Source organism: Strongyloides ratti (genome assembly GCF_001040885.1).
Source record: "Strongyloides ratti genome assembly S_ratti_ED321, chromosome : 2".
Taxonomy (NCBI): domain Eukaryota; kingdom Metazoa; phylum Nematoda; class Chromadorea; order Rhabditida; family Strongyloididae; genus Strongyloides; species Strongyloides ratti.
In genome coordinates, this window is record NC_037308.1 from 7,383,309 (window position 1) to 7,411,193 (window position 27,885).

Here is a 27,885-nt window from a genome sequence, read left to right on the forward strand (position 1 = left end):
GATACCCGAGAATTTGGTAGCCAGAAACAATAAGATTTATCAGATGCCGCTTTAATATAAAAAAATGAATAGCTTCTTTTTTATGGAAGAATTTATTTTGTATAAAAAAATTATTATATATTGCTTTGATCTTTTTTTGATCTAAAACTATTCATTCTTGTAAATGTTGGTGATGAAAGTTGTATACCATATTTTGCTCTTAATTCATCAATTCTAGCTTTTCGTGCCATTTTTCGTTGTTCCTGTTCCTTAAAAATACTATCTTTTTGAATTTTTAATTTTAAATTATCTTTCAAGTATATTCTATTTCTGTTCCATCGAGCACATTGATCCATCTTTGAACATATACAACAAAAGACAACCATACAAACAATAAAAATTAATATTCCTAAAGCAATAAAAAATATTAAAATTGCTGTGTATGGGAGATTACAATGAAGGATACGAGAATCTTCATAATCACAATTTTGATACAAACCATCATATTTTTGACATGATTTAGTTGATTGGCACCATAAACATGACTAAAATTTATGATTATATTAATATATATTAATAATATATATATATACCTTATCAATATCTAAACAATTCTGGCAATTATTTTCTTTACCACTTGGTATAGAACAATTTGATTGCTTCTCTGAATTTTTCATTAATTTTTCAGTATTCCATTGTTCAATTTCGTCATCACCCCCATCCGATACAATATATGAGGTAACATTTTTAATATTTACAAAAATGATTAACAAAAGAAATATAGACATTGTTTTGTTATCCATCATTTTTAAACTATGAATATGAATAAGAAATGATATATATATATAAAAATTTATTTTATAAAATAAGTTTTAAAATAAAAAAATGTCCGAATAATATTATAATTATAGATTGTCACAAAATTTAGTATCAAATATTAAAATATAACGTACGTATTTGAAATATTGTGAATGTTAATTTTATGTAAAGATTGTTAAAAAAGATTAGTGGTCAAAGGATATTAGATAGACTCTTTTTTTTTAATAAAATGAAAACTTCTTTATAATATGAAGAAATATATATTTGACAGTAAAATAAAAAAAGTAAACATTTCAAGTATATTTGTTCATTGTACAACTAAAATTTTGAGAAAATTAACGGAAAGTATATTTAAAAATTAAACTTTATTGACATATTTTATAGTGAATACATACTTATTTGAATCAAAAGTTGTAATCACTTAATGATAACAAAAATGTTACTTGATAACAATACGGAAATAATTCTATCCTATTATTTGTAATTTTTATTTTCATAAAAAAATAATAAATCTATTTTAAAAATTTTAAATATTTTAATAAAAAAAAAGGTAAAAATATAATATGAATACTTTTTTGTACATAATTAGTACTTTTATACTACAATGATCTTTTTATGACAAAGGTACATATTTTATTTATATTTATAATAAATTCAAAGTAATCGAATCTAAACTACATAAAAATAAATACACCAAAAGTCTATTTATTTCCTTTTATAATTGGTAATAATAATATATCATGAAATTATTTTCGTGATAAACTAAAAAAAAAATTATAATCATATTAAAATATTATTTCAAAATCGCTTTTGTTAATGTGTAAAATTTATACCTTTTCATGTTGGAGTATAACTTTTTTAGTATTCATAAATATCATAATATTTCCATCTATAATTGAAAAACATGAATAAAGTTACGTGTTATTTAAAAAAATTTTTAGTACTTTATTTTTACATATAAATGTTTTTGTAAACAAAAAAGAAACCTCGCATATTAGATTTATTGTGTTTTATTGATAACCAGTTGTTATAATTAATTCATATCTAATACTAATTTGTATGGAAATAAATAGTTATTATGTTTTTATGGTAATTAATAAATATTAATAATGGTGAAAAACATTAAAAGAGTATCAATTTTTTTAACTATTTTTTATATTTAAAAAAAATTGACCTTAAATAAAGAGTATGAATTAAACCTTTTATATCCCAAAGTTATGAATTAAAAATTAATCAAGTTTTTATAATACAAAAAAAAAATTTAATACCTAATTTTTGATCAATATTAATTATAATGTCAAAGTTATTATTTTCACTTTAAAGACTTGGTAAATTTAAAATAATGCCGGGTACTTTTGGAACAGCTGTGTTTATAATAAACTTTCCCTCTAAAAGGTATGCCAAATTACCAAGTGACGTTTCACAAATAAGGGGGCCTTTTGAGAGACTGGTTTATATGCTTTCATTGTTTAAAAGTTATTATTATATACATTATTTGTAAAAAAAAATTTTTTTTTTACATTAAATACATATCATAATGGAAGGTAATTTTTACTTATTTTAATATAATTTATAAAATATTTTAAGAAAATCATCAACTTAAAGAGTTACTAAAAAGATACAATTGGAAATTAAAAAGATACAAGGAACAAAATGAAATATTAAAAAAAGCTTTAAAGGTAAGTATATAATTTGTCTTAATTAATATTTTCAATATATTACAATAAAAAATAATTATTGATTATATAGAAAAAAAAATAATATTTATATCTACAATTATAAAAAAATCATAAAAAATGTTTTTTGGTAAAATAAAAAAATTTTAAATTTAATTATTAATAAAATTGAATTATTTTTAATAGGTGGAAAAAGAAAAGATTAAATTAGTTTTTCAAATGTTTGAAAAAATTCTTGGAAAAAGTGAAAATGAAATAAGAGATTATGATTTAAATGATATTATGCATACCATTTCCTCAATATCTGATATAAATCATTTTCAAAACAATACATCTAACAAAGAAAATAGTACAAGTGACTTGACTACTGAAAATAATCTTTCTTTTAACGTAGGAAAAAATAAAATTGAGAAAGCAAAAAGTCCATTATTATCAAATACATCAGATGAGTATTGTACAAATTCAAAAAAATCAAATCCTGTTATATGTCAAAAAGAAAAAGCATCTTATAATGAAAGTTCACATCAAAAATTTGATAATTTTAATAATGATGGAAGGACTACTCCTGAGATACTTGAAAAACTTGAGAAGGAAATAGAGGCAGTATCAGATAGTATAAATACGGATTCAATGATAAGAAAATTTTCAAGTTTAATGTCTTCAGAAAATAGATCATTAGAAAGTGATAACAACGGGGATAGTACTCTTAATGATGGAAACAGTATTTTCTTAGAAGAAAGTGAAAAGACACCTTCTTTTGATGAAAAAAATCCAAAATTAGCTTATTATATTGAAATACCTGAAAAAAAATCTATGCCTTTAGGAACCAAATATAGAACAATAGAGGTAATATTATAATATAAAATATTTTTTTTTAGTATAATATTTTTTTAAGGAATATTTAGTAAATAATAAAAATGATTTTTTGGTAAAGTCACAAGCTCGGCAAAAAAAAATTAACCAAGCAAGTCAAATTCGTGCACGGATTGCAATTGAAAAACGGGCTGCAGCTGTTGAAGTTTTGTTTGGAAAAAAAACAACTAAAGATGTTCAATCAATATTAGAAATGGACACTGCTAAAATAAAGGCATTCCCAGAATCGTGGATGAGACAAATAACAAGGAAATCTTTACATCGAGCAGGATATTTTGAAAATTTTAAAAAATTACAAAAAAAAGAAGTGGAAAAGTGTGTTAACCAGTTTATGGGTAAAGTCTATTGCGAAGTAAGTTTTCATCATTTATCAAATATTTACCTATCCTGTACTTATAGAAAATTAAAAGAGTTCCTTGCAAAAGATGAAGTAAATAAAACCTTTTTAAATGTTTATTAAGTTTATATAATTTATAATTCATTTTAACGTTTTTTTATTTAAATAGATAGTTTGTATTATATGAAATTTATCATTTTATTTATTCATATTGTTTATTTATCAATCGATAATTATTTCTTTAATTTTAAACAATCATTTCTAATTAATTTAAGATTATGTCAAAAAATCGGATTAATGTTAGAAAAATAATTACAAATCTATCTGAACAAAATCATTTAAATGATCCATTCATGGAATTGACTTGTTCCAAAATACCAGTTTTACTGTTACTTAATTTTGATCAAATTCTTGGTCCAAAACCATTAATACATTTTCCAGAAAAAATTTCAGTTCATCTAAATCTTGATAATGTAAGTGTTTGGTTAATGTCAGCTGATATGATACATGGCTCAACAACATTATTGTACAATCAAAGTTTAGCTCTCCATGCATTAGTACATTACTCAACAATATTAGATGTAACAGCTAGAGCATTTCAAAGATCATTTGCTTTAGCATATCTAACACCAGAGCGACCTTCTGTTGAATTGTTTACTAAATTTGAAAATATTGTAGATGAAATGTTAAAACCAGTATTGGCATGTAATAGAAGACAATTTAAAAGATTTTCATATTTAATGATGGATATTGCAGATAGAATAGAAAATGATACTGTTAATGAATATTATAAATTACATTATTCTCGAAATATTTCACCTGTTTTAGCAACAAAAATTCAAACTATATCTAAACAAATAAGATCTCTTACCAATAAATTACAAGGAGCATTTTCTGCACTATCCGGTGAGGAAGAAAGTTGTAATTGTACTTTTTTACCACAAGAAATGGAAAAATTTTTTCCTGCAATTGAAAGAGGTTTATCATCCCATGACTTATTACCATTAAGAGAATTATGTTTATGTGCATTTGATAAATTTGTGTTTAGTTTTGAAAAATATTACAATGAATTAATTACATTAACATTAGAAAATCAAAAATATGGTATTTTATTTTGTGGAAGAAATCCAGTCATAAGAAGTATACATCCTCGTAAAAATTATACACGACCAGAACAGGATGATGATTTTCTTGAAAATGAAAGAACTTTATGCTTAATGGAGAATGGTCTTGATAGATTAATAGCTTCTCTTTTATCTGGATATCGAATTTGTATATTAGCATCTGAAAATCGGGAAAAGACTGCTTTAGATTTTTTACAAAAGTTAACTTATATTAAACCATCATTAAGTATAACAAAAGAAATACCAGATGTTTTTGCTTTGTATGTTTTAAAAATCTATTATTTTTTTGATTAAATAATTGTCTTCTTATTTTTAGAGATTATATTCCTTATGAAAAACAAATAATAGGAGTTGCCTGTCCAAAAAATGAAAGTATTTCATTTTCTGATCCTCGTTTTACAGTAATATTAAATTTAAATCAAGAAAAGTTAAGTTCACCTATCTATTTGGGTAAATTTTTAACACCATTATCAAATGTTAGTAATTTTCCTAATGATAAAGTATTAATCAAATTTATAACATCTTTGGTTTCAAATATATGTCAGACTGTTAATGTGGCACGATACTTGGATCCAGATGAGATGCAAGAAAAATTAGAATTATCTAAAAGTGACTTTAGGATAATAATTAACTTATTAGCAGAAATAAACATTTTAAAATATGGTAATTTAAAGCAAAGATTTATTGAAAATGAAAATGTTAATGTAACAACAATAAATCTATAAAAGAATTTTTTTTATTATTATAATGATAGTATAATGAAAGTTCCAACTAATATAAGAATTTGATCTAAGTTATAAAATTGTATAAAGTTTAGCTTTTGTGAGCTCTGCAACATAAATAATGGACGATTGGAAACAGCCAATTTTATCCGATGTCTTAGTATAGCATAGCTATCATTTGAAGGCTTATCATTTAACATTAAAGACAATTTTTTAGCATTAATAGAATAAATTGGATCTTTTAAAACTTTATTCATAGCATATGAAACTTTTTCCGGTGTTAATGACAATTTATCTAATACTTCAGCTATACCAAATCGTTGTGCTCTCTTTGCATTTATAAATTGATCAGCAAATAATGGCATTAAAATAACAGGAACACCAGTTTGAGAAGCTTCTAGAAAAGAATTATAACCTCCATGTGCAATTAATAATTTTGTTTTTGGATGTTTCATTAAAGCTTTTTGTGGTAACCATTTTAATAAATTAATATTTTCATATTTACTTGCTTCTGGTATATTCATTTCCATTCTCCATAAAATTTGATATTCAGGAAATTGGCCAAATCCCTCTACAAATGAATGAATCATTTGTTTTGGCATATTTGTTGTATTTGAAACAGTACCAAGTGAAAAAAGAATAATTCCTTTATTAGCTTTCTTAATAATTGCTTCAATTTCTTCTGGTAAGTTTTTTGAAGAACTTTTTTTTCCCACTTCTCCCATAAAAGTAATTCCAAGAGGAAAAGGTCTGGGGAAATCTAAAAATCTTTCTCCATTTATAAATAATATTGGAACATTTTTACTAAGATCCCAAAGATCTTCATTATCTTTGTATTCTTTTCTTTTTTTGTACATAAAATTTTCTTCGTATAGTAAATTTTGTGGCAAATTTACAAAATCAAGTGTACTTAAATGCCAAAATAAATTTATTATTCTTTCATAGAAAGACATCTCATCAGAATAAGAACTTAGAGGATGAGAAATTGAGGCTGGAAATGTTCTTAAACCCATTTGTATAGCAGCAAAATCATAAACTGAAGTTCCATGAGTTACCCAAATTAATTTTTTAACATTTACTGTTTTCGCTAAAGCCAAAGGACATAAATCATGAAAATGACCAATTGCAATATCAAAATTTTCATTTTTTAATTTTAATAATGTTTCATTACCAATATTAAGCATCTGTTCACATGATTCTAATCTCATTTCTTTAAATTCTTGCCCAGTCCACCATAAATCATATGCATCATCTTTATTAAACATCATAGATTGAAAAACTTTTAATCCCTCAATTTTAAGTTTATCTTTAAAAGTTATGGGAATTTTTATTTCATTTACACCTTCTGGTTTTCCTAAAACATTCTTAACAACCATATTCATTTCCATTTGTGTCCATAAAAAAACATCATGATCTAAAGATTTTAAAGTTTCTGCCAACCGATAATTAAATAATATATGACTGTTAGTAAAACCCGGAACAATTTGTAAAATTTTCAAACAATCTATTGAAAATATAGAAAAATAATATAAAATTAAAGATAATTTAAAATTTATCATTATTAATTGAATGTTTTATTATAACATAAAATCAGAAAATATATAATGTTATATAAAGATGACATTTCTTTTTTATTCTCTAGACGATCTAGAAAGTTCATAATTATGTAAAAAGTTATAATCACTGTGCACTATCCAATTTAGTTAAACTCTTCCCTGTATCTATTCTTACTAATAGATCATACCATATACTATCTCGTCCATCATCATTCTTATGAATAGGGCTAAATTTAACCTTCATATTAAAAAAACTACTGTCACCATCTACTTTAGGTTTCACCTTGAAATTCAAACCTGCTCGACAACCTTTACGAAAAGTCAATGGATTGTCTTCTTGACGTTGTTCATTAAAAAAAAGTGAAAACGACTCATCTATTTCAAAAGCATCATCTTTAGCTGTTAACGTAAATTCTACATCCGGATCAAAACATTCCACATAACATGAATCATCATTTCGTAAAGGAAGCAATTTTACACGAACAACAGATGCAGAACTATTTTTAACAACTAACATTAAATTATTCCATTCATTTGTATGATTGAAACCTTTAGGTACTACTTTTATTTGTGGCAAAAATGTCCACGCAGTACTGAAAATTTTAAATTTCACAGTAGATAATGAATATTCTAATCGACAAAGTAAATGATCTCCTGTTAAACATCTATAAGTCTTTTTACATACATTATAAGCTGGAATAGGTTGAAGTTTCCCCAAACCTAATCCATATTGTTCTATTTTTTGATCTAGTGTAGGTAACAATTTTCCTTGTACATCCTCCATTATATACGATTCATCTATTTCTGGTATATCTGATACACTAACAACAGTTGGTACTTGAATTTCATCTTCAAACTTTGTTTTTTTTAATTTTTGTTCATATGATCGTTGAAGTTGATATTTGTTATTTGAAAAATTTTCTTTCTTTTTTATACTTCTTATTTTTTCTGATTTTTTAACAATATTAGCAAGTTTTTTTAAATACTCTGAGAGAGATGCAACTTCATCTTCCATTTCTTTATTGTCAAAATCAGGATAACTACGATGATTTGTTCTATCTGATAAACCACTCTCCCTTGAAGTCCAAAAACAAGAGTTACATTTGAAGTAAGATTTATCTTCATTTGTTGATTTAATAACAAGATAACTAACTAAAAAAATTTAATGATAATAATATAAATAAACATAATAATCAACTTACAACAAAGAGGACACAATCGGCAATTAAAACATCTATTTTTTTTAGAGTTAAATTCACCTAGTGTTGAACATTCAAAACAAAATGGACAAAATGTTGTATCTAGTGATTCTTTACAACATCCCTCACATGCAAATTTTCTGCATTCACAACAAAATAACAATTTTGAATATTTTTCATAACTACCACAGGAGCATTCGTAGAGAACGGCGTCATAATGAGAAGGGAAACCTTTTTCCATATTATAAATAAAGTTCTTCTAGGCAAAACATTTGATTATAACTTAAAATTTGTCAAATAGCATCAACGGCCGCGCCTCGTTATAAAAGTGGAAAGTATGAATTACAATCGAATAGAAATAAGATTCAGGAATACAATGTTCACAATGATAATTGAGGATATCAAAGATAATGGGAATTTTTCAAGATTACATACATTATAAAATCACCATACTAATTCTGTTAAAAGTAGAATTATTTTTCATTCATCTATTTCACAAAAGAATTTCAAAGTCTTTAAAATTTAATGACTTTTGTGGCAACTCACAAAACAGTGAAAGATTTATCAAAAGAAGGACTATTTATCCTCACAATTAGTCTTATAATACTAATTCCAATTTCTTTTTTAGTTTGATAAGTATAAAAAAAACCATTCCTTTTATCAACAAAAATCACACTACTATCAGTTTACAAGTGTATCTGGTAAAAATATTACCACTACAGCCGCAGTTTTTTTTATTCTTACACACGAATTGCATTATTACCACTTTTAACGACCTTTATTAAGGCGGGATATTTTTTATAGTTTACTAAATTTTCGCGCGTTTGGAATAACTATATACTATAAAGCATTTATTTACATAAATTCCTTTTCATTATTCTTTGTTATTCTGTTTTTATTATTATTATTATTAACAAAAATGACTACTCTTGACATTCCTCAAATTAAAAATGTTCTCCGTGATTTTTTCAAATCGTTTTATGAAGAAGTTAGTGATGGTACTGGTGGTAAAAAAAAGCATTTTGTTTATGATGAACAAATTTCAAAATTAGCTAGTCGTAGTAGTAATGTATTTTATCTTGCATTAGATGACTTAAATGAAACAAATCCTGATTTGGTTGATAAATTTTCGAATAATTCGGTAAGGTTTCAACGTATAACAAATGAAGTTATAGATGAATTGATAAATGAAAAACGCGGAAACGAACTTCCAGAAGCAAAAGATGCTCTTGATGCCTATTTAATTCAAAGAATACGTGAAGAAAGACATATAAAAACATTACAAGATGAAAATATGCCTCTTCAAGATAGTAAGAGAAAGTTTCCTCCAGAGTTGTTAAGAAGATATGATATTGCAATTAAAACACCATCTAGCGATAAACCATTTGCTGTTCGTAATGTTAAATCAAAGTACATCGGAAAACTTATAACAGTCACTGGAATAGTTATTCGTGCAACTGATGTTCGCCCATTAACATCTGTTCTAACATATTCATGTGACACTTGTGGTTGTGAAACATATCAAACAGTTAAAGGTCCATCCTTCCAACCTGCTATTGAATGTCCAAGTAGAGAATGTCAAGAATCCCGTGGAGCCGGAAGATTGACAATGCAAATTAGAGGTAGTAAATTTACTAAATTCCAGGAAATTAGAATTCAAGAATCATCTAATCAAGTACCTATTGGAAGTATTCCAAGATCTATGACCATTAACCTATTTGGAGAACAATGCCGTGAAGTTGTGCCTGGAGATTCAGTTAGAGTAAGTGGAACTTTACTGCCTATTATGAGTGGACAGGGTGAAAGACATACTGGCAGTTTGGTAACTGACACTTTCTTGCAAGCAACAGATTTAGAAAAGTTAAATACTGATGACACAGTTGATGATGAAAATAGTAAATTTACAGAAGAAGAGTTAGAACTTGCAAGTAAGCCTGACATTTATGATCAGTTAGCATATTCAATTGCTCCTGAAATTTATGGTCATATTGATGTAAAGAAATCATTACTTTTAGCTCTTGTTGGAGGTGTTGATAAAAATGCAGCAGGAATGAAGATTAGAGGAAACATCAATGTTATACTTATGGGAGATCCAGGTGTTGCTAAGTCTCAACTTCTTGGTTATGTTGATCGTCTTGCAGTTAGATCTGCTTATACAACAGGTCGTGGTTCTTCAGGAGTTGGTTTAACGGCGGCTGTTATTAAAGACCCAATTACTGGAGAAATGACATTGGAAGGTGGTGCTCTTGTATTAGCTGATGGAGGAATTTGTTGTATTGATGAATTTGATAAGATGCTTGAAGGTGATCGTACAGCTATTCATGAAGTAATGGAACAGCAAACTATTTCTATTGCAAAAGCTGGAATCTTAACAACATTAAATGCTAGAACATCAATTATTGCAGCTGCTAATCCAGCATATGGAAGGTTTAATCCAAAACGTAGTATAGAAGAAAATCTTCAACTTCCTGCTGCTTTACTTTCAAGATTTGATATTTTATGGCTTATTCAGGATAAACCATCAAGAGAAAATGATAAACGTCTTGCTTCACATATTACTTTTGTTCACATGAATGAAAAGCAACCAGAACAAGATGGAAGAGTTCCTTTGTCGATGAGTTTCATGAGGAAATACATTGCTATATGTAAAAAGAAAAATCCTACAGTTTCTCCAAATCTTAGTAAAAGACTAGTTGATATGTATGTTGATCTCCGTAAACACGCACGTATATCCAATGATTCTACCTACACTTCACCTCGTGTTCTACTGGGTGTAATCAGAATGGCTACAGCTGTTGCACGTGTACGATTAGCTGATGAGGTAACTATGGCTGATATTGAAGAAGCTATTAGACTTATGGATGTTTCTAAATCATCATTGCATCCAGATGACATCAGAGGAGTTAACCGTTATGAACATGTTTGGGACAACGTATTTGAAATTATAAGAGATATTAAAAATTCTTCAGTTGCTGATATGGCAGTTTCATTGAGTGAAGTTGTTGGTAAATCTAAGAACAAAGGTATTAGGGAGAAAGATGTTGATGAAGCAATAAAACATTTTTCGAAGCAGGGTGTTCTTTTCATGGATGAAAGTAAAAAAATTCATGTATTTTAACTATGTATGTTTTTACCATTTTTATTTAAGTAAAAATAAATTCTTGTATAATTTCAATGCGTAATTTTTTTAAACAAATATATTTAATGATAAATATGATTATAAAAATAATTTTATTATGTAAAGTGGCTTTAACTATATTAAATGACTTTTTTTGTAATCACCTGTTTTAATAATATAACCTTTACTCAAACAAGATCACTTGTAAAATCAGAAACAAAAACAAAGATACACACAAATAATTTATAATTTAATATTTTAAAAACAATAAAAAGTTAAAGTAATTTGATATAATTATCAATACATGAATAACTTCAAAATTAGATTTATTAAATTTTGTACAAAAAAAATAAGATAAATCATTTTTTGAGTTAAAAATTTTATAAAAAAATTCTGTTAATAGATTTTCCGAATTACTTGTTTTATAAATATGAATGAGGAAAAATAATAATTAATTGGAAATGAAAGACAAGATTTAACAAAAACTTTTTATATTTTTTCAACAATAAACGCATGTTGGAGAGCCTTTATACAAGTGATTCTTTTAGTTGTATCTAGCACTGTCATTTCCTCTAACAAACTTTTAAATTTTAGCATTTGTTGGTAATTTGCCTTATCTAAAATTTGATTCCCACGAAGTTCTTCTTCTAAATTTCTTGAAATTTTTACAGATGTACAAAAGCTATTTTTATCTAATGTCATTTTATCACTTCCATGATATACAAAATTACAATTACTATCAAAATGTTCATCTTTAAATTTTGCTTTTCTTATTAATTTATTTGAATATTTTCCTTTTAATTCAAATATAACTTTAAGCATTTCATTATTTTGACATCCTTTAAACATTGTTTTGCCTGTATAAATTTCATATAAAGTTGTAGCAACACTCCACATATCAATACCATAATCATATGGTAGTCCCATCATAATTTCAGGAGCGCGATAAAAACGAGATACTAATAAAGGTGCAACTTCAGCATCAGCAATATGAAGAGCTGAACCAAAATCACAAAGTTTTAATTTTATTTTTGATTCATCAACTAAAATGTTGTCCGGTTTTATGTCAGCATGTAAAATAGAACATTTTGTTAATAATCCTAGTGCAGAAAAAAGTTGTTGTGCATATGCTCTAACAGCACTAATATGTATACCAACATTACTACCATATTTTTTTAATAATTCTCGAAGATTCATGCTCAAGTTTTCCATTACTAAGCATAAATGATTATGATGTGAAAATGAAGTTAACAATCGCAAACAATGATATTTATCTTGAGGATCTGCTTCATTTAATTTATTTAAAATTTCCAATTCTTTTTTACCAGCTTTTAACCTTAAAAATTTTATTATGTATACAAATTAAAAAAAAAAAACTTACATTAAATCATTGTTTCTAATAATTTTTATAGCAATTAACATATTATTTTGTTTAACATCCCTTGCTCTTACAACATTTCCAAAAACACCAGCTCCTGTATATCCAATAACATGATATTTTTTTAATATTGTCTCACCAATTCGAACACGATAATAACCTTCAGTATCATCATAATTATCTTTTAAATTAGGATTATTTGAACTTGTTGCTATAGTAAAAGAAGGTTTTTCTAGTACACTATCAGAAAGATCATCTGCAAACATATCAAATGATACAGTTGTTGGTTTTTCCTCCTCAACATGTATAGGTAATTCCTGTTTCTTTTCTTCTTCTGCTAATTTCATTATTACATCACTATCAACTTTATCTTCTGAATTTTTTTTTATATGATCTATTTTTTCTTTTAATTGAACAAAAAAATCTTTTGATGATGTATTTCCATCTTCTTGTGTTGGGAGATCTATACCATTATCTTCTTTAGACTCAGTTTCAGTAGAAGAATTTGAAATTGGTTGTGCACCTGAAGCATTTAAATTATTTTTTTTAAGTTCCTCGTCATCATCATCTGATATTGGTTGTGCTTTTAAAATATCATTTTCTATTTGTAATTGTTTTTGATTTTCAATTTTAACATTTTCTGTTGATTTACAATCATTTATTTTTTCACTTATTAATCCTTCCATTATTTTTCGTCTTCTTTCACGCCTTTTTTGAACTTCTGCATCTTCATCTTCTGATTTTTCATCTACCCAATCAATTGGTACAAAATCATTTCCTTTGCTTTTAGGGAAATTTTCATCTTTTATATTATTTTTTTCTGGGCTTCTTGGTCTTTTCCTTTCTTTAGAACGACTCCTATGTTTTTTACTTTTTTCAGAATCATGTTTATGTCGATCTTTTTTTCTATGTCGTGACTCTTTAAAATCATCTTTTGATGAACGTTCATAATGTTTCTTTGGACTCCTACTATCTCTTCTATGTCTATATTTATCAATACTCCTTTCTCTAGATCGTCTTTTTTCATCTCTATCTAAAATAAGATAATAAATAAAATTCAAGAAGGAAAACATACAATCTTTACTGCTATATCTTGATTTCTTTAAATGTCTGTCTCTTTTGCTAGATTTATCTCTACAACGCCTATCACTTCTTTCATGTTTACGTCTTTTCCACCTTTTCTCATCCTCTGAGGAAGAAATTATTTCACCATCTTCAGAAACACTTCCATCTCTATATTTCCCCATAACTTTCAAACCCCACTACAACTGAGTACTATTAAAAAAATCATGAACTGTTTGTAAAACTCTTACTGATATAAACTTTTTTCCAAATGCCAGAGATTTCTTCTGTTTAAGATTACCTATTTTAAAAAGGAAAAAAATTTATTTTAATAATTCTTTAAATTTGGTAACCATGGTAATTGAAAATGAAAGTTAGTTAATGTTTATTTATATCAAATTGTTAATGTAAATATATATTTTACAAAATGAATTTACATGATGATGATGATGATGATTATGAAGGATTTAATGATTATGAACATGCTTATGATGTTGAAGTAAGTTTTAATTATTTTTTGTTTAGATTATTTTTAAAATTATTATAGAATATGTTTGGAGATCGTAATTTTCAACAGGTACTAGCAAAATCATCTCATGGAAGAAGACCAATAACGGGAATGGCAAGGCAAATGACTACTAATAGAATGGGAACATCAAAAAATAGTAATAGAATAGAAGCAAATCTTCAGACAGCTTCTCGAATGCGTAGTTCATTAATATCACGTGGTGGAGAAACATCTAATCGTCCAATGACAGCAATTAAAGCTGCCGGTTATACTTCAATGGGACGTAAGAATAATTTTGAATCTGTTCAAAATCCTTTTACCAAAGAAACAATTATTGAAGAAACTTTGGAAGATAAATGTAAAAAAATTGAAAGACAAGTAAACCAATTATTAAAGGAAAGTATTATGGCATATCATAATAATAATTTTAAATTATCATTAGAAAAAGCTAAAGAAGCTGGAAGAAAAGAACGAGCTGTTGTAAAGTTACGTGAACAGTCCTCTTCATCATCTTCTTCTAGTAATTATAATAATGGTAATACTAATGATCCAGCTGTCAATGTAGATTTAACTTTTACTGTATTGTTTAATCTTGCAGAACAATATAATGCTAATGGAATGTTAAATGAAGCATTAAATACATATCTTGTTATTGTTAAAAATAATAGAGTTTTTACAAATGCTGGAAAATTAAAAATTAATATTGGTAACATTTATTTTAGAAAAAAAGATTATGTTAAAGCATTAAAATACTATAGAATGGGTTTGGATCAAGTAAATAATTTAGAAAATAGTGTTAAAATAAAATTATTAAATAATATTGGTGTTTCATTAATAAAACTTGGAAAATATTATGATGCATTGGCAACTTTTGAATATGCTGTTGATGAAGGAGGAGACTATTCAACTGCATTAAATCTTATTCTAACAGCATACTGTTTAGATGATGCTGATAAAATGAAAGAATCTTTTCAAAAGTTAATTGATATTCCTACAATGATAGATGATGAGGTAACAAAAAATTTTGAAACTGATGTTCTTGCTGCACAAATAATTAATAATGATGATTTAAAACAATGGGAAAGAAAAAGAAAGCAAATGGCAGAAAATACAATATTGACAGCTGCAAAGATCATATCTCCTGCAATTGCAGCAACATTTACAGAAGGATATGCATGGTGTGTTGAGGCAATAAAACAAAGTGTATATGCACCATTAGCTACTGAATTAGAAATGAATAAAGCAGTTGAATTATTGAAAAGAGGTGAAATTTCAGCAGCTACAGATGCATTTTTAGTTTTTAATACAAAAGAAAGTAAAGTTGCCAGTTCTGCAGCAAATAATCTTGCAATGCTCTCTTTAATAAAAGGATCATCTACTGATATTGCTGAAGCTGAAACTTATGCAGATCAATCATTATCTTTTGACCGTTACAATTCAAATGCTTTTGTCAGTCGAGGAAACATTTATTTTGCAAAAAATGACTATACTAATGCATTACAATATTATCGAGAATCATTAAATGTTGAACCATCACGTGTACAGGCTTTGTTTAACATGGGTCTTGTTTATCAACAAACAAATGATTTTCAAAAAGCGTTAGAATGCTATTATAAACTTAACCATATGCTTGCAAATAATGTTCAAGTTATAACACAATTAGCTGGAATATATGAAAAAATTGAAAATAATGAACAAGCAATAGAGTTATATTCACAGGCAAATAGTCTTGCTCCAACTGATCCAGAAATATTAAATAAGTTAGGAAGATTATATGATATTGAAGGTGATCGATCACAAGCATTTCAATGTTTCTATGATAGTTTTAGACTTTTTCCATCAAATATAAAAGTCATTGAATGGTTAGGTGCATATTATATAGATGCTCAATTTGCTGAAAAAGCTGTAAGTTATTTTGAAAAGGCTGCTGTCATTGAACCAAATAATATAAAATGGCAATTAATGATGGCATCATGTGAAAGGAGAAGTGGAAATTATCAAAAAGCATTAAGTTTATATAAAGAAATTCATAAAAAATTTCCTGAAAACATTGAATGTTTAAAATTTTTAGTAAGAATATGTTCTGATTTAGGAATGGCAGAAGCTAAAATTTATTTTGAAAAGTTAGAAAAAATTGAAAAAATAAAATTATTAAGAGAACAAAGAGAAAATATTTCTAGTCAAGGTAAACGTATTCTTAGTTCTGCTTCAAGTCACGACAGTTCATCAACAGGTACAAAAAAAGATGGAACATTAAGAGTACCCTCTAGTAGATCTCAAAGACAATCATCTGCTAAATCTTTACTAGAAAATGAAGAACCTTATATGGCTAGTACAAAAAAATTAGATGAATTAGATTTTAAATATAATGATCCAATAGGTCCTCAAGCATCTCGACCAAAAACTGGACACCATATACAACAATCAATGAATGAGATGTTTGAAAATGATGATATTGATGATAATTTATTACCAGATTAATTAAAAAAAAATTTTTTTAAATCAATAAATTACATTGCAAGAATAATATTTTTATAAAATGGAATTAGTAAATTTTTACTTTCACCATTTAATTGTTCACTATTATCAAAAATATGCGCTTCTGGTGTTTTATGATATGTTTCTGAGTTGTTCTTTTTACCATACCAAAATTTGCTTTCTTGAGCTTGATGGTTTGAAATTTTGACACAAGATAACAAGGTCGATTTAATTAACATTAAATTAAAATTAAATATTGCATGGAATTCTATTACATTATATGTCAATTCATTATTATTTATCAATACTCTATATAAAACTGTAATTTTAAAAGCAATACTTTTTTTCTTTTCACAAATATTTATCAAATCCATTTGAAAATCATCTAAATTATAAAATGTACCAGATTTTTTTTTCTTCCGATAAATTATATCTATTAAATCGATTAATAAATTTTTAACATATACCACCTTCTCTTCACAAATAATATTTTTATTTTCATTATTTTTCACATTACAACATGATTTAAGACATTTTATTTTGAATGATGAAATTTCACAACCATCATGTAGTGTCTTAAGTTCAAAATCTAAATAGTCTATTGACATCAACCACTGTTGATATTTTCTATATTTTGAAATTGAATTTTGTTTATTACAATATAAATTGTTATAAATATCATGATTATTGGAGAATATAAATAAGATCAAGCAGTCTGTTGTATTAAATAATACCCCATTTTCAATAGGTCTTAACATATTTACTCCTTTCTTTGAATTTTCCCAATTACTTGTAAATTTAAAATTAAGGGTGAAAGAAAAATGAATTTGTAATTGTAAAGATATAATGTCAACCTCTCCTTCCTGAAATAACCCTTCTTTTTTTATTTTTTGACTATCAAACATATTATTATCAAATGTTATATTAACAAAAAAGTTATTTTTATAAAATATTCCAAAAAATGCAGCATATGTAGATCGTTTATTAATTTCACCATCTTCAATAATTCTTTCCAAACCAGATAGTGTAATATTACATATTCTTATTAACCTTTTCCTATAAAAAGATACCCCTTCTTCTACACTATTCATATCTTCTAATATTTCATCAAAGTTTATTATACTTGCTAAAATTTCACCATATGAACTAACTGCTAAATGAAGTTGATTATATTCATTACTAGTAAATACATTAACCTCAGAATTAATTCTAGTTTCTTGTAATTCTCTTAAATAATTTTGATCATAATTTTTTGATATAACTATTATATCAGACAAATTTAGATAAACTGAAACATTATTCACAATTCTATTATAAATATTATATCGTAAATTTAACCTTTTATGGTTGTTATTGTTTCTATAAAATATTTTTCTTACATTCCCAATACATGATAATTGTATGTCTGCATTATTTTTTTCATTTATTCCCTCAACATTCTTCGTCAACGTCTCAAAATAATTTTTATCACGTGTCTTTGTTTTTAGTCTATTTTTGAAAAATAGATCTTTCCGATAAAATAACTTCTTTCCATTGTTATTATGTATTATTTCAATATTACCTCCCTCACTCCAATCAATGGTGCCGTCTGCATTGATTAATATATCTTGATTCATTTTAAAATACTAACAGAGAAAAAAAAAATTTTTTTTTATATGTAATATAGATCAAATAGATACAATTCTATAAATAAAATAAATATATTTTATTGCTAATAAAATTAAATAAGGAAATATTTTGTTTGTTTACTAAAAAAACAAAAAAAAAAGGATAATTTGTAATGTTGTAACAACCATATTCCATTTTATTCAAACAGTTAACTCTTTTCCAAGAACAGAAATAAATTTTTAGTCCAATTTCTGTTTTTGTGTGAAATTTTTTTTAACAAATTTATATATATATATTTATATATATATATATATATATATTTAAGTAAGTTATAATATTTTATTTATCATATGCCATAATATTTATATACAATAAAATTGTGTATATCATGATTAATTATATTTATAAATTTATCATTTATTTTGAAAATATTCAATCATTTTAACAACTTTGTCATTACAGTATAATTATTATAATAGATAGGTAGTCTAAAACTATTGTAATTATTTAGTAAAAGAGTCATTGAACTAGATAATTATGTCTTTTTAGTGATACTATCACCTTTTACGTATTTTAAAATATAAATAAAATAAATATTTTTTAATTATAATATTATTCTATTTTAAAGCAAATTTTTTTGTATAAAAAATTATTTATTGTTTTTAGTGTTTCCAAATAGTTTATATTTTAGTATATATATATATTTTTTTTATGTTCTTGAGAATTTAATTTATTAATTATATAATTGATTCAATTAAATTGAGCAATTAATTTTGTTTTATGATCATCAATTCGATTGATAATATGTAGTGAATGGAATTTTACATATTTTCACTTACGAGAAAAATTAGAATATAGTTGTAACTAGTTTTTTAAGTAATTTATATAAGAAAATAGTTATATTCATGCTTTTAGTTTAATAATATTTTTTAATCATGGTGTAATACATAAACTCTGTTCATTTTCCTCTTTATATTTATTATATTGATGTATTTATAACGTTTATATATAGAAGGTTATTAAAATATTAAAAAGTTTTAGTTAAAACATTTATTTTTCAAAATATTGATAAGAAAAGTAATATTATTATTATTATGATTTATCGTTCATTTAACGATAAGTATTTATTTAAAAAAAATTTTTTTTTTGATTATTTTTTTTATTATAACAATTATTTAATGTTGTTGTAATATTATGTTTTTATACTATTTTAAACTTTTTTTTTTAGTTTTAATATAATTTCAGTGAACCTAATTATCACTCTGTTAATATATTAATCGGATTGTAAAATAGCAAATATTTATCCTTATCATTTTTTTTTTACTTTGTTTGTTTTATCGTTTTCTACATTTAAAATATAAATGTTTTATAATCATTAAAATACTATATACGTACCTAAATGTGTATATATTTTGATAAATATAAAATTATTTCAAAATAAATTTTAGTTTTTCAAATAATTTGATATATATATATAAGTCTTGATATGGCAAACTTATTGTCAGAAGCGGAAGAAATCACACATTCTTTGGTTTCAACCGCTTCTATTGGTACTTCAATACAAATAGAAGAAGATGATAATTCTACTAGCTCATTTATAAGAGAAAATAATAAATTACCTTCTGAAAAATGTAAAACATTAGTAAGTTAACTTAAGTATTTTATTTGTATAAAAAATTTTTTAGATTGCTATTGTGTTATGTGGCTTAAGTGCTTTTGGGAATACGGTGATTTTATCTTATATACATGATTTTCGTCCCACTTCAAAACCTCTTCCTGATATAAGTTTTTCATTGACACCGTATACACCAAATTTATTATACTATAATGAATTTATAATGGTTTCATTATCATTGTCAGCATTAATTATTTGTATTTTACATAAATTTCGATGGATCTTATTACGAAGACTTTTTATTATTGCTGCAATGTTATATATGGGAAGAATGTTTACACTTTTAATTACAACATTACCTAATGCTGATCCAAATTACCCATGTGCTCCTAGATTTACTGATAATAACAGAACAATAAGTGGTGTTTTAAGGAGAGCAGTAAGGGTATTTTTTGGAGCTGGTCTTCAAGTAAATGGTAATTTAAATTTATGTGGTGATTATATATACTCTGGACATACAGTTATATTGGTAATCTCAACTTTATTTATTAATGAATATTCACCAAAAAGATGGAAATATATTCACATAATAACATGGGCAATAGCATTTACTGGTATTGCATTTCTTCTTATTTCTAGAGGACATTATACAATTGATGTTGCGATAAGTTATTGGTTAACAACAAGAATATTTTGGGAGTATCATACATTTGCTGCAAATCCTTATTTACGGGTAATTTTTTATATTAAAACAAATATTAAAAAAAATTTTTTTCTGTTATAGAATGTCAAATCCCGTGATAATCATCTTCAAAAATATGGCTGGTTATTTATTTGCAGAATAATGGAAAATAACATTCATACTAACATTCCTGACGAGTAAGTTAACAATAAATATTTTAAATATATATTATTGTTGTTTTTTTTTATTATAGATTTGACAATCCAATTTTTCATGTCAAAAAAATTCTTTTTAGAAATAATAATGCAGAGTTACCTCTACATTCATAATTTATGATGGTCTCAAATGTTAATAGAAAATCTCTATAATTACCTGGTATCAAACTTAAAGCTTGCCTTGGTTTTTTTACAATTAATCACGTGTAACATATATTTATGTTTTATAAAAAAAAAAATAAAATAAAATTGACTGTAAAGAATATTAAGTACTTTTATACATTTTTTTTATTTATATTTTGCTTAAAAATGATAAACAAATTAGATATTTTTGTTTTTAAAATAGTAACCCGTGAATAATTTATAGGTATTAAAAATTAAAAAAAATATATTTAAACAGTTGTAACAATCATTCCTGCTTTCTTTTTTTCTACAATTGTTTCTTCAATTCCTTTGTTTTCGTTTTTTTTATAATTAAATGGGTATACATGAGCTGATGGAGATAAATTTGATTTATTCATAAATGGTTTTATTTCTTTAGAAAATTCTTTACTTTTATTTAATTTTGGTTTAACTATTGTTGGTATCAATGATCCTTTAGTATTTTTTTGTTTGTCAATAATAGATGTAGTTGGTTTTTTTGTTAATTTTGAACAATCTATTACAATGTCATCATCCATTTCTGAATACTCCTCAATGTCATATGGAAGAGCATTTATATCGTCATTACAATAGTTTAAATTATCATTATCATCATCATCATCATCAAACTCAAATGTATTATCAGTAATTTCATTTACAAAACTATCGATAGAATATATTTTACTAACATCTGTGGAACAGTTATCATTTTTTGATGAATATGATCGGGCTTCTTCAATAGAATGATTAGAATTTTCCAAAAAGTTAGATGAACATAAATTAAAATTACGCGTTTCGTTATCTTGATTGTTAGTTGATATTTGTGAAACCATATTTGAAATGATTCCTTCTATTTTATTAATTCCATCTTCCCTATTTTCTTCATTAAAAAAATGACTACCATTAATCGTTATATTATTTTTAATTATTGAATTAATATTACTCATAAATAATTGTTCATTGACATTTGATGGTTTAGGGATAGTTTCATTAATTACTTGAGACAACAATGTGTCATCTAAAAAAAAAAATATATTATATACTTAAAAAAACTTAATTAATAATTTAAAAATAATTAATAAAGACAATAGACTATCAACATACTAAAATATTATAAAAAAAAAAAACTTTTTTTATATGGAATAATAATTATTTCCCACCCAAAATTAAGACATTTATAGATAACATTTTTAATGATTACCAGTTACTAAAGTATAAAACAATTAAATTTTTATACTTCTTCTCCGGTAAAACAATAATTTATATGGTACATACATTTTGACAACTCGGTAAACGACGATGATGCACAAGGTGGTGGTATAAAAGCTTCAATACTTGTTTCTAATAATTGTACATTATTTGTATTCAAAAATGACCCGCTTTGAATTTTTAAATCATCTTCAATGTCAAGATGAGAATTTCCTGAAGAATAAGCTTTAAATGTTTCATTTGTATTATTTTGTTGCTCACAATCCGAATCTGAAATACTATCATTTGATTTATCTATGTTTCTAAAATTTTTTACAATATCACCACCTTCTAATTCATTTTCAATTGAATTAATTTTAATGTTAGAATTTATAGGAGGTTGATGATTAGCTAAAGGTGTTAAAGAATTTGGTCCCTGATTATTTAATAATATTTTATACTCTATAGGAGATTTTGGTTTCATACATTGAGTTGGAGAATCAGGAATATCTCTCATTGAAATTGGTGAAGTTGGAGCACTATTTTCAGTTGTACTAACGACACTCTCCCATCCACTTTGATTTTGAATATCTGTTCCAAAAGAGACAACTGAAGATCTAGTACAACGCATAGAATCAGAAAGTCTATTTTCTGATTCACCAGAATCATTTAATTGTTCACTTTGCCCATTATTCATTTGTAAATTACCTATCTCATCATCTAATTTTTTCATAGGAGTAGATGAAATAGTTCCTTTAGTAATTTCATTATTAATTTTACTATTTCTTCCTTTGTATTGTCTTGGTAAAGAATTACTTCGTGGTGACAGTGATGGTAAATTAAATTTATTGGGATCTTTAAAACCATTATATTCCATATAACAATCATTCTGTGACTTAAACATTATATTTCCTCTTGGAGATGAAAAAACAGGAACAGGGGCTGGTAGTAATGTACTTCTTAAGGGTAATAATCTACCATTATCAGAGTATTGTGATCCATATAATCTATGATTGTTACAAGAAGCTGTCATTTCATTATCTCTTGACATGTAACTATGATGTGAAGTATATGTACTTTTAGGAAGATGACAATCAAATGACAAAGGTGAATTATTATAAACTTCATTAAGAAGTTTCTTAACAATATTCCTAATATCTTCTCTATTTGAATTTCGAAGCCTATTCAATAAAAACATACAATTTTGATTATTTAGTATCTTATGTTGCATCTCTATATCTTGGATAATTAAGTAATATAATGAATTAAGAGAATTTGATATAATAGTAAACGAACTTTCTTTAAGTAAATTAAATAAATATTGAATAGTTTTTGTTTTCTTTGTAGCAGACAGTACAGAATTATTTTTACTTATATAAATTGAAGCATAACTTAAAATACCAGAAGCACTTTCAAGAAGAGTAGCTTGTTGTGGTGCAATAGTTAACAAATTAATTAATAAATCTATAAAATTATGATCATTACAGATTGTCTTTCTATTATCCATAGAATTTCCAGATAAATTCCACAATGCTTGTAAAGAAGAAGACAGTCTTTTAAAATCTTTACATATATATGCCCTTAAAGCTGATTTACACAAAGCAGAGACAGTCTCTGAAAGAATTTCTGTCATTTCTTGATCTGCTTTCCAAGATAAATTTCGTATTAAACTTGCATAAACCAAAGACAAACCCTGAGATTCTTCAATAATCTTTGTAACAGTATGTATAAAATTAGAATGAGAACACAACTTCCTTTTGATATCTCTATTGCCAAAAGTCATATTTGTAAGGACTGTAGCAATTAACTGTCTTATACTAGTATTTACAGAACTACTATTAATACCAAAAACTTTAACATCAAGGACAAAAATTTCCGCAATTACATCAACACCACCAAGAATAATTAATATTTTTCTATTAATTTCATCAAATGATTCATTATGAATCATAGCAATTTTAGTTTCAAATTGATCTAAATATTGATCTACTTGAACACCTTCACAAGATTTTATACACTTTCTTAATGTTAATGTTTGTAAACGAAAGTTATTTATAATTGGTAAAAAAGTCATAAATTTTCGTTTCCTAAAATGTTAAAATATATAAAAAATACTACTTTTTTTTTGATAACTTACTTAATAGAATTATGCTCTTCACTAACTAATTTTTCTAAAGTATCATGTATATTTCTAAATTTTTCATAATCTAATTCCGTTGGGTATTTATTTCTTTCAACTTCATAACGTATTGAATTTAGTAGATGAATTATAGAATCCTCCACAGTTGAGTTTATAGAAGTTGTAGCTTGAGAAAGTGTTGGAGAATTCATAACAAGATATTAGATATATAAAATATATGTATATATATGTATTAATAAAACCAATAACTACAACTAAAGAAATTAAATAAATAGTAAAAATGCAAATGATTGTTGCCTGACGAACGTGTGTACAACTGTTCTGTATGATGATATTAAAAGATATATATTGTGGACACAATTATTTTAATGTATATAGACCAAAACAATAAGCTAATGAGGAACTACCTTAAAACAATGCCGACATTTAAATTGTATTGAATAAAGCGGTACTTTTTTAATGTTTAAAATAAAATCGTAACCTCTCGGCGCGAAAATTTTAATCAACTCGAGTTGCGCGGGACTTGACACATAAGATAATATATTTTGAATAAGAATTCTCAAAAATAAGTTATTTACCAGTAATTTTTTTTTTTTATTTTTTAAAATATGTAAATATTAATTAACTCGTCTTTTTTTTTTTAAAAATTTGTACTGTATAGTGTTTCAAAGACTAGTTACCAAAGTTAAGATTATAACTTTTCAAGGCATTTGAATTATTAATAAAAGTGATGAAAAAATAATTTAATTGAACTAATAATGTAATTTATTTGATCTTATTATTACCATTTCATGAATAGATGATTCAAATGAAAGGAAAATAATTTATTTATTATAAGGCCTTGAACAGGCTGTTTTTTATGTCTAGCTTAGGAGTTTTTAAAATGAAGGTAAACAACGTCTACTTATAAAAATTCTAAATAAAATATAGTGTGACGTGAATATTCTATCTATAAAATTACTTTGATTGTGAAAATACCCGATACGACCTCGGCCTTTGATATGGTTATTCTATTAAAATTAGCTTTTACAATAAATTGAAAAAAAAAATATATATATATATATTATATATATATTTATGTATACCATTAGTATTCGGCAATTTGAATAAGATATGTAATAATAATGCATGATAGGCTCTTATTCATCGTTTCTAACTATTCACTTGTTGTAGAATAAATAAAAAAAAAAAAAAATTTTTTTTGATTCCCTTTTCCTTCTCCTCGAAGGACATATATACATATGATGGTAATTTGAACGGCTGATCTGAACGTAATCAGAAAATGATTAGTGAACAATAATATTAATATATAACGTACACTCTATGTATTTTTATGAATTGTAAATAAGTGTGGTACTTTATCTATTTTTATATTATAAACAGAATGGCAACATTAACATTGAAATGTAATAATATAAAAAATGTAAAGAAAAAGTATAAGAAGAGAAAAAAAGAAAGTTACCAATATGTTTAATTAAATGTTGACTGTAAGTAATAGAAAGGATTCATAGTTATGACCTTCACGAGACAGTCAAGATTGAATCCGCAACAAATAATGGCAATACTGAAGGTCTTCTACTATCAGACAAGTTATATTTATTCTAAGATGATGATGACGATCGCCTTCACTCTTACCTATTAACGCTGTTGTTCACTTTTTCACGACCTTCCTCCAGATAATAGAGTTTTGGGCGCTACCTTTATTGTATATTCAGAAGAGTTGCTACAAGAAGCGAAAGGCCGTCGACAAAAAAGAATATGTAATTGGAAAGAAAGGCCTTGTCTTATTTTTTTTTTTTAAAACTTTGATTTTAGGCGCCCAGCCCATGAAAAGAAACGTATTTTTTAATTTCACTTGTATCTTGATAGTCCCATTCGTTGAATAGGATTTTGTTATACGTAAAATATTACTTATATATCTATTTATGAATATTTTACTTATACATTTTTTTTAAAATAAAAAAATTTTTTAAACATGGAATTTAGTAATACTAGTCCTCATTTTACTTTTATACCACAACTAACAAATGTTATGGAATCATTTCCATCATCTTTATTATGGTCTAATAATTCAATATCATTGGAATTGTTAGCAGCAAATATAAAATTAATGCAACAATCTCCATCAATTATTCCAAAACCAACACCTATATATCAAAATACACTAAATTTTCTTCAAACACCTCAAGATGTTCCATTAGACTTGTCAACTACAAATAGTTCCAAACAATTATCACCAATAAAAATTACGCAAAAAGAAGATATATCATTTAAACAAAAAACTTTTTTACCTACATGTACTAACCCTGGTGATGATAGTAATTTTATCAAAAATAAATTAGAAAAAGGAATAAGTAATGAAAAATCTACGTTTCAAAGTAATAGTGTAACAAACTCAACTATCTCCTCCTCAGGAACCACTGTCAATAGAATGTCTTATCCAAGAGAATTTAAATTAATGGTCATAGATTATTTCCATAATAATGGACAAAATAAATATCGAACATGTAAACAATTTCAGATAACAAAAAGTATGTTTAAAGATGAATATTTTTATATATTTTAAAAATATAAAAATTTTATTTATTTATAAAATATTTCCAGGTATGTTAAATGGGTGGATTCAAAAGTTAAAACAAATTGAATCATCACGTCCAGGATCTTTAAAATCAGGTCGTAGTGGAAGAAAACCACAATTTCCTAATATAGAAAAACAATTATTTAATTTATATAACATTCAAGTAAGTATAGATAAAATTTAGAAAAAAAAATATAATAAAAAAAAATTTTTTTTTTTAAGATGGATGCCGGGAAAAAAGTTAGTAATAAATGGATAAGAGAAACAGCCAGAAAATTAGCTCAAGAACAATGTTCAGAGAAAGAACTTGCTGGTATGTGCCAATTTTCTGAAAGATGGTTAAGTAATTTTAAAAAAAGATATAGTATAAATTTAAACAAAGATTATAACTTATCTAATGAATCTAATAGTACAAACACCAATGAAGATGGTACAAGTGATACAGAATCTATTGAAAGTGAAGAATCAGAAAGTAAAAGCTTACCAATAAAATTAAATAAGACGGAATTACTTAACGAGATAATTAATAATAAAACTGGACAATTACCAATACAAGCATTTTATGAAAAATATCCATGGTTATGTAAAAAATCATCATCGGCAAATAGAACACCATCTATATAGAAAAAAAAAGACATTTTAATAACAAAAACTTTTATATTTTATTATAACAACAACTACTCTGAACATTCCAATTGTACATAGAAATTTATTTTAATTATTTATCTTCTATAAACTACTAACTATACTATATAATTAAAAAAAAATAAATATTACGTGTGTCAAAATGTATTTGATGATATAATGTTTATGAACTTTGTAGTAGAAACAAAGAATATTTGGAAAAATAACTATTAAAAAAAAAGTTCATCGTTTACTTATCTATTTA

General features: G+C 25.3%; 11 protein-coding genes across 11 annotated transcripts; 6 read left to right on the forward strand and 5 right to left on the reverse strand.

Annotated features, from left to right (window-relative positions):
• Positions 1 to 113: 113 nt before the first annotated feature.
• On the reverse strand, positions 114 to 785 carry SRAE_2000235900 (Hypothetical protein; the record flags this gene model as incomplete). The annotated part of the gene is made up of 3 exons (XM_024653420.1): positions 114 to 388; positions 446 to 524; positions 573 to 785. 3 exons carry the CDS (start codon positions 783 to 785, stop codon positions 114 to 116), a joined length of 567 nt encoding a protein of 188 aa, XP_024506898.1.
• Positions 786 to 2,335: 1,550 nt separating this feature from the next.
• SRAE_2000236000 (Hypothetical protein) lies at positions 2,336 to 3,776 on the forward strand (the record flags this gene model as incomplete). The annotated part of the gene is made up of 5 exons (XM_024653421.1): positions 2,336 to 2,342; positions 2,386 to 2,477; positions 2,661 to 3,320; positions 3,370 to 3,699; positions 3,747 to 3,776. 5 exons carry the CDS (start codon positions 2,336 to 2,338, stop codon positions 3,774 to 3,776), a joined length of 1,119 nt encoding a protein of 372 aa, XP_024506899.1.
• A 186-nt stretch (positions 3,777 to 3,962) lies between these two features.
• SRAE_2000236100 (Hypothetical protein) lies at positions 3,963 to 5,533 on the forward strand (the record flags this gene model as incomplete). The annotated part of the gene is made up of 2 exons (XM_024653422.1): positions 3,963 to 5,068; positions 5,125 to 5,533. 2 exons carry the CDS (start codon positions 3,963 to 3,965, stop codon positions 5,531 to 5,533), a joined length of 1,515 nt encoding a protein of 504 aa, XP_024506900.1.
• Positions 5,534 to 5,550: 17 nt separating this feature from the next.
• SRAE_2000236200 (UDP-glucuronosyl/UDP-glucosyltransferase family and Dynactin p62 family-containing protein) lies at positions 5,551 to 8,526 on the reverse strand (the record flags this gene model as incomplete). The annotated part of the gene is made up of 3 exons (XM_024653423.1): positions 5,551 to 6,991; positions 7,275 to 8,238; positions 8,289 to 8,526. 3 exons carry the CDS (start codon positions 8,524 to 8,526, stop codon positions 5,551 to 5,553), a joined length of 2,643 nt encoding a protein of 880 aa, XP_024506901.1.
• A 678-nt stretch (positions 8,527 to 9,204) lies between these two features.
• On the forward strand, positions 9,205 to 11,403 carry SRAE_2000236300 (DNA replication licensing factor MCM7; the record flags this gene model as incomplete). Its single annotated transcript, XM_024653424.1, has 1 exon — positions 9,205 to 11,403. One exon carries the CDS (start codon positions 9,205 to 9,207, stop codon positions 11,401 to 11,403), a length of 2,199 nt encoding a protein of 732 aa, XP_024506902.1.
• A 489-nt stretch (positions 11,404 to 11,892) lies between these two features.
• Positions 11,893 to 14,028, reverse strand: SRAE_2000236400 (BcDNA.GH04978; the record flags this gene model as incomplete). Its single annotated transcript, XM_024653425.1, has 3 exons — positions 11,893 to 12,739; positions 12,785 to 13,814; positions 13,857 to 14,028. The coding sequence occupies 3 exons, from the start codon at positions 14,026 to 14,028 to the stop codon at positions 11,893 to 11,895; spliced, it is 2,049 nt and encodes a 682-aa protein (XP_024506903.1).
• Positions 14,029 to 14,270: 242 nt separating this feature from the next.
• Positions 14,271 to 16,832, forward strand: SRAE_2000236500 (No mechanoreceptor potential B; the record flags this gene model as incomplete). Its single annotated transcript, XM_024653426.1, has 2 exons — positions 14,271 to 14,342; positions 14,391 to 16,832. The coding sequence occupies 2 exons, from the start codon at positions 14,271 to 14,273 to the stop codon at positions 16,830 to 16,832; spliced, it is 2,514 nt and encodes an 837-aa protein (XP_024506904.1).
• Positions 16,833 to 16,861: 29 nt separating this feature from the next.
• On the reverse strand, positions 16,862 to 18,445 carry SRAE_2000236600 (Hypothetical protein; the record flags this gene model as incomplete). Its single annotated transcript, XM_024653427.1, has 3 exons — positions 16,862 to 18,117; positions 18,168 to 18,188; positions 18,391 to 18,445. 3 exons carry the CDS (start codon positions 18,443 to 18,445, stop codon positions 16,862 to 16,864), a joined length of 1,332 nt encoding a protein of 443 aa, XP_024506905.1.
• Positions 18,446 to 19,923: 1,478 nt separating this feature from the next.
• On the forward strand, positions 19,924 to 21,063 carry SRAE_2000236700 (Sphingomyelin synthase-like domain-containing protein; the record flags this gene model as incomplete). Its single annotated transcript, XM_024653428.1, has 4 exons — positions 19,924 to 20,079; positions 20,123 to 20,785; positions 20,837 to 20,931; positions 20,988 to 21,063. 4 exons carry the CDS (start codon positions 19,924 to 19,926, stop codon positions 21,061 to 21,063), a joined length of 990 nt encoding a protein of 329 aa, XP_024506906.1.
• A 278-nt stretch (positions 21,064 to 21,341) lies between these two features.
• On the reverse strand, positions 21,342 to 24,609 carry SRAE_2000236800 (Armadillo-like helical domain and Armadillo-type fold domain-containing protein; the record flags this gene model as incomplete). Its single annotated transcript, XM_024653430.1, has 5 exons — positions 21,342 to 22,108; positions 22,366 to 22,512; positions 22,579 to 23,511; positions 23,575 to 24,365; positions 24,416 to 24,609. 5 exons carry the CDS (start codon positions 24,607 to 24,609, stop codon positions 21,342 to 21,344), a joined length of 2,832 nt encoding a protein of 943 aa, XP_024506907.1.
• Positions 24,610 to 26,393: 1,784 nt separating this feature from the next.
• SRAE_2000236900 (HTH CenpB-type DNA-binding domain and Homeodomain-like and Brinker DNA-binding domain-containing protein) lies at positions 26,394 to 27,620 on the forward strand (the record flags this gene model as incomplete). Its single annotated transcript, XM_024653431.1, has 3 exons — positions 26,394 to 26,949; positions 27,023 to 27,159; positions 27,219 to 27,620. 3 exons carry the CDS (start codon positions 26,394 to 26,396, stop codon positions 27,618 to 27,620), a joined length of 1,095 nt encoding a protein of 364 aa, XP_024506908.1.
• Positions 27,621 to 27,885: the final 265 nt, after the last annotated feature.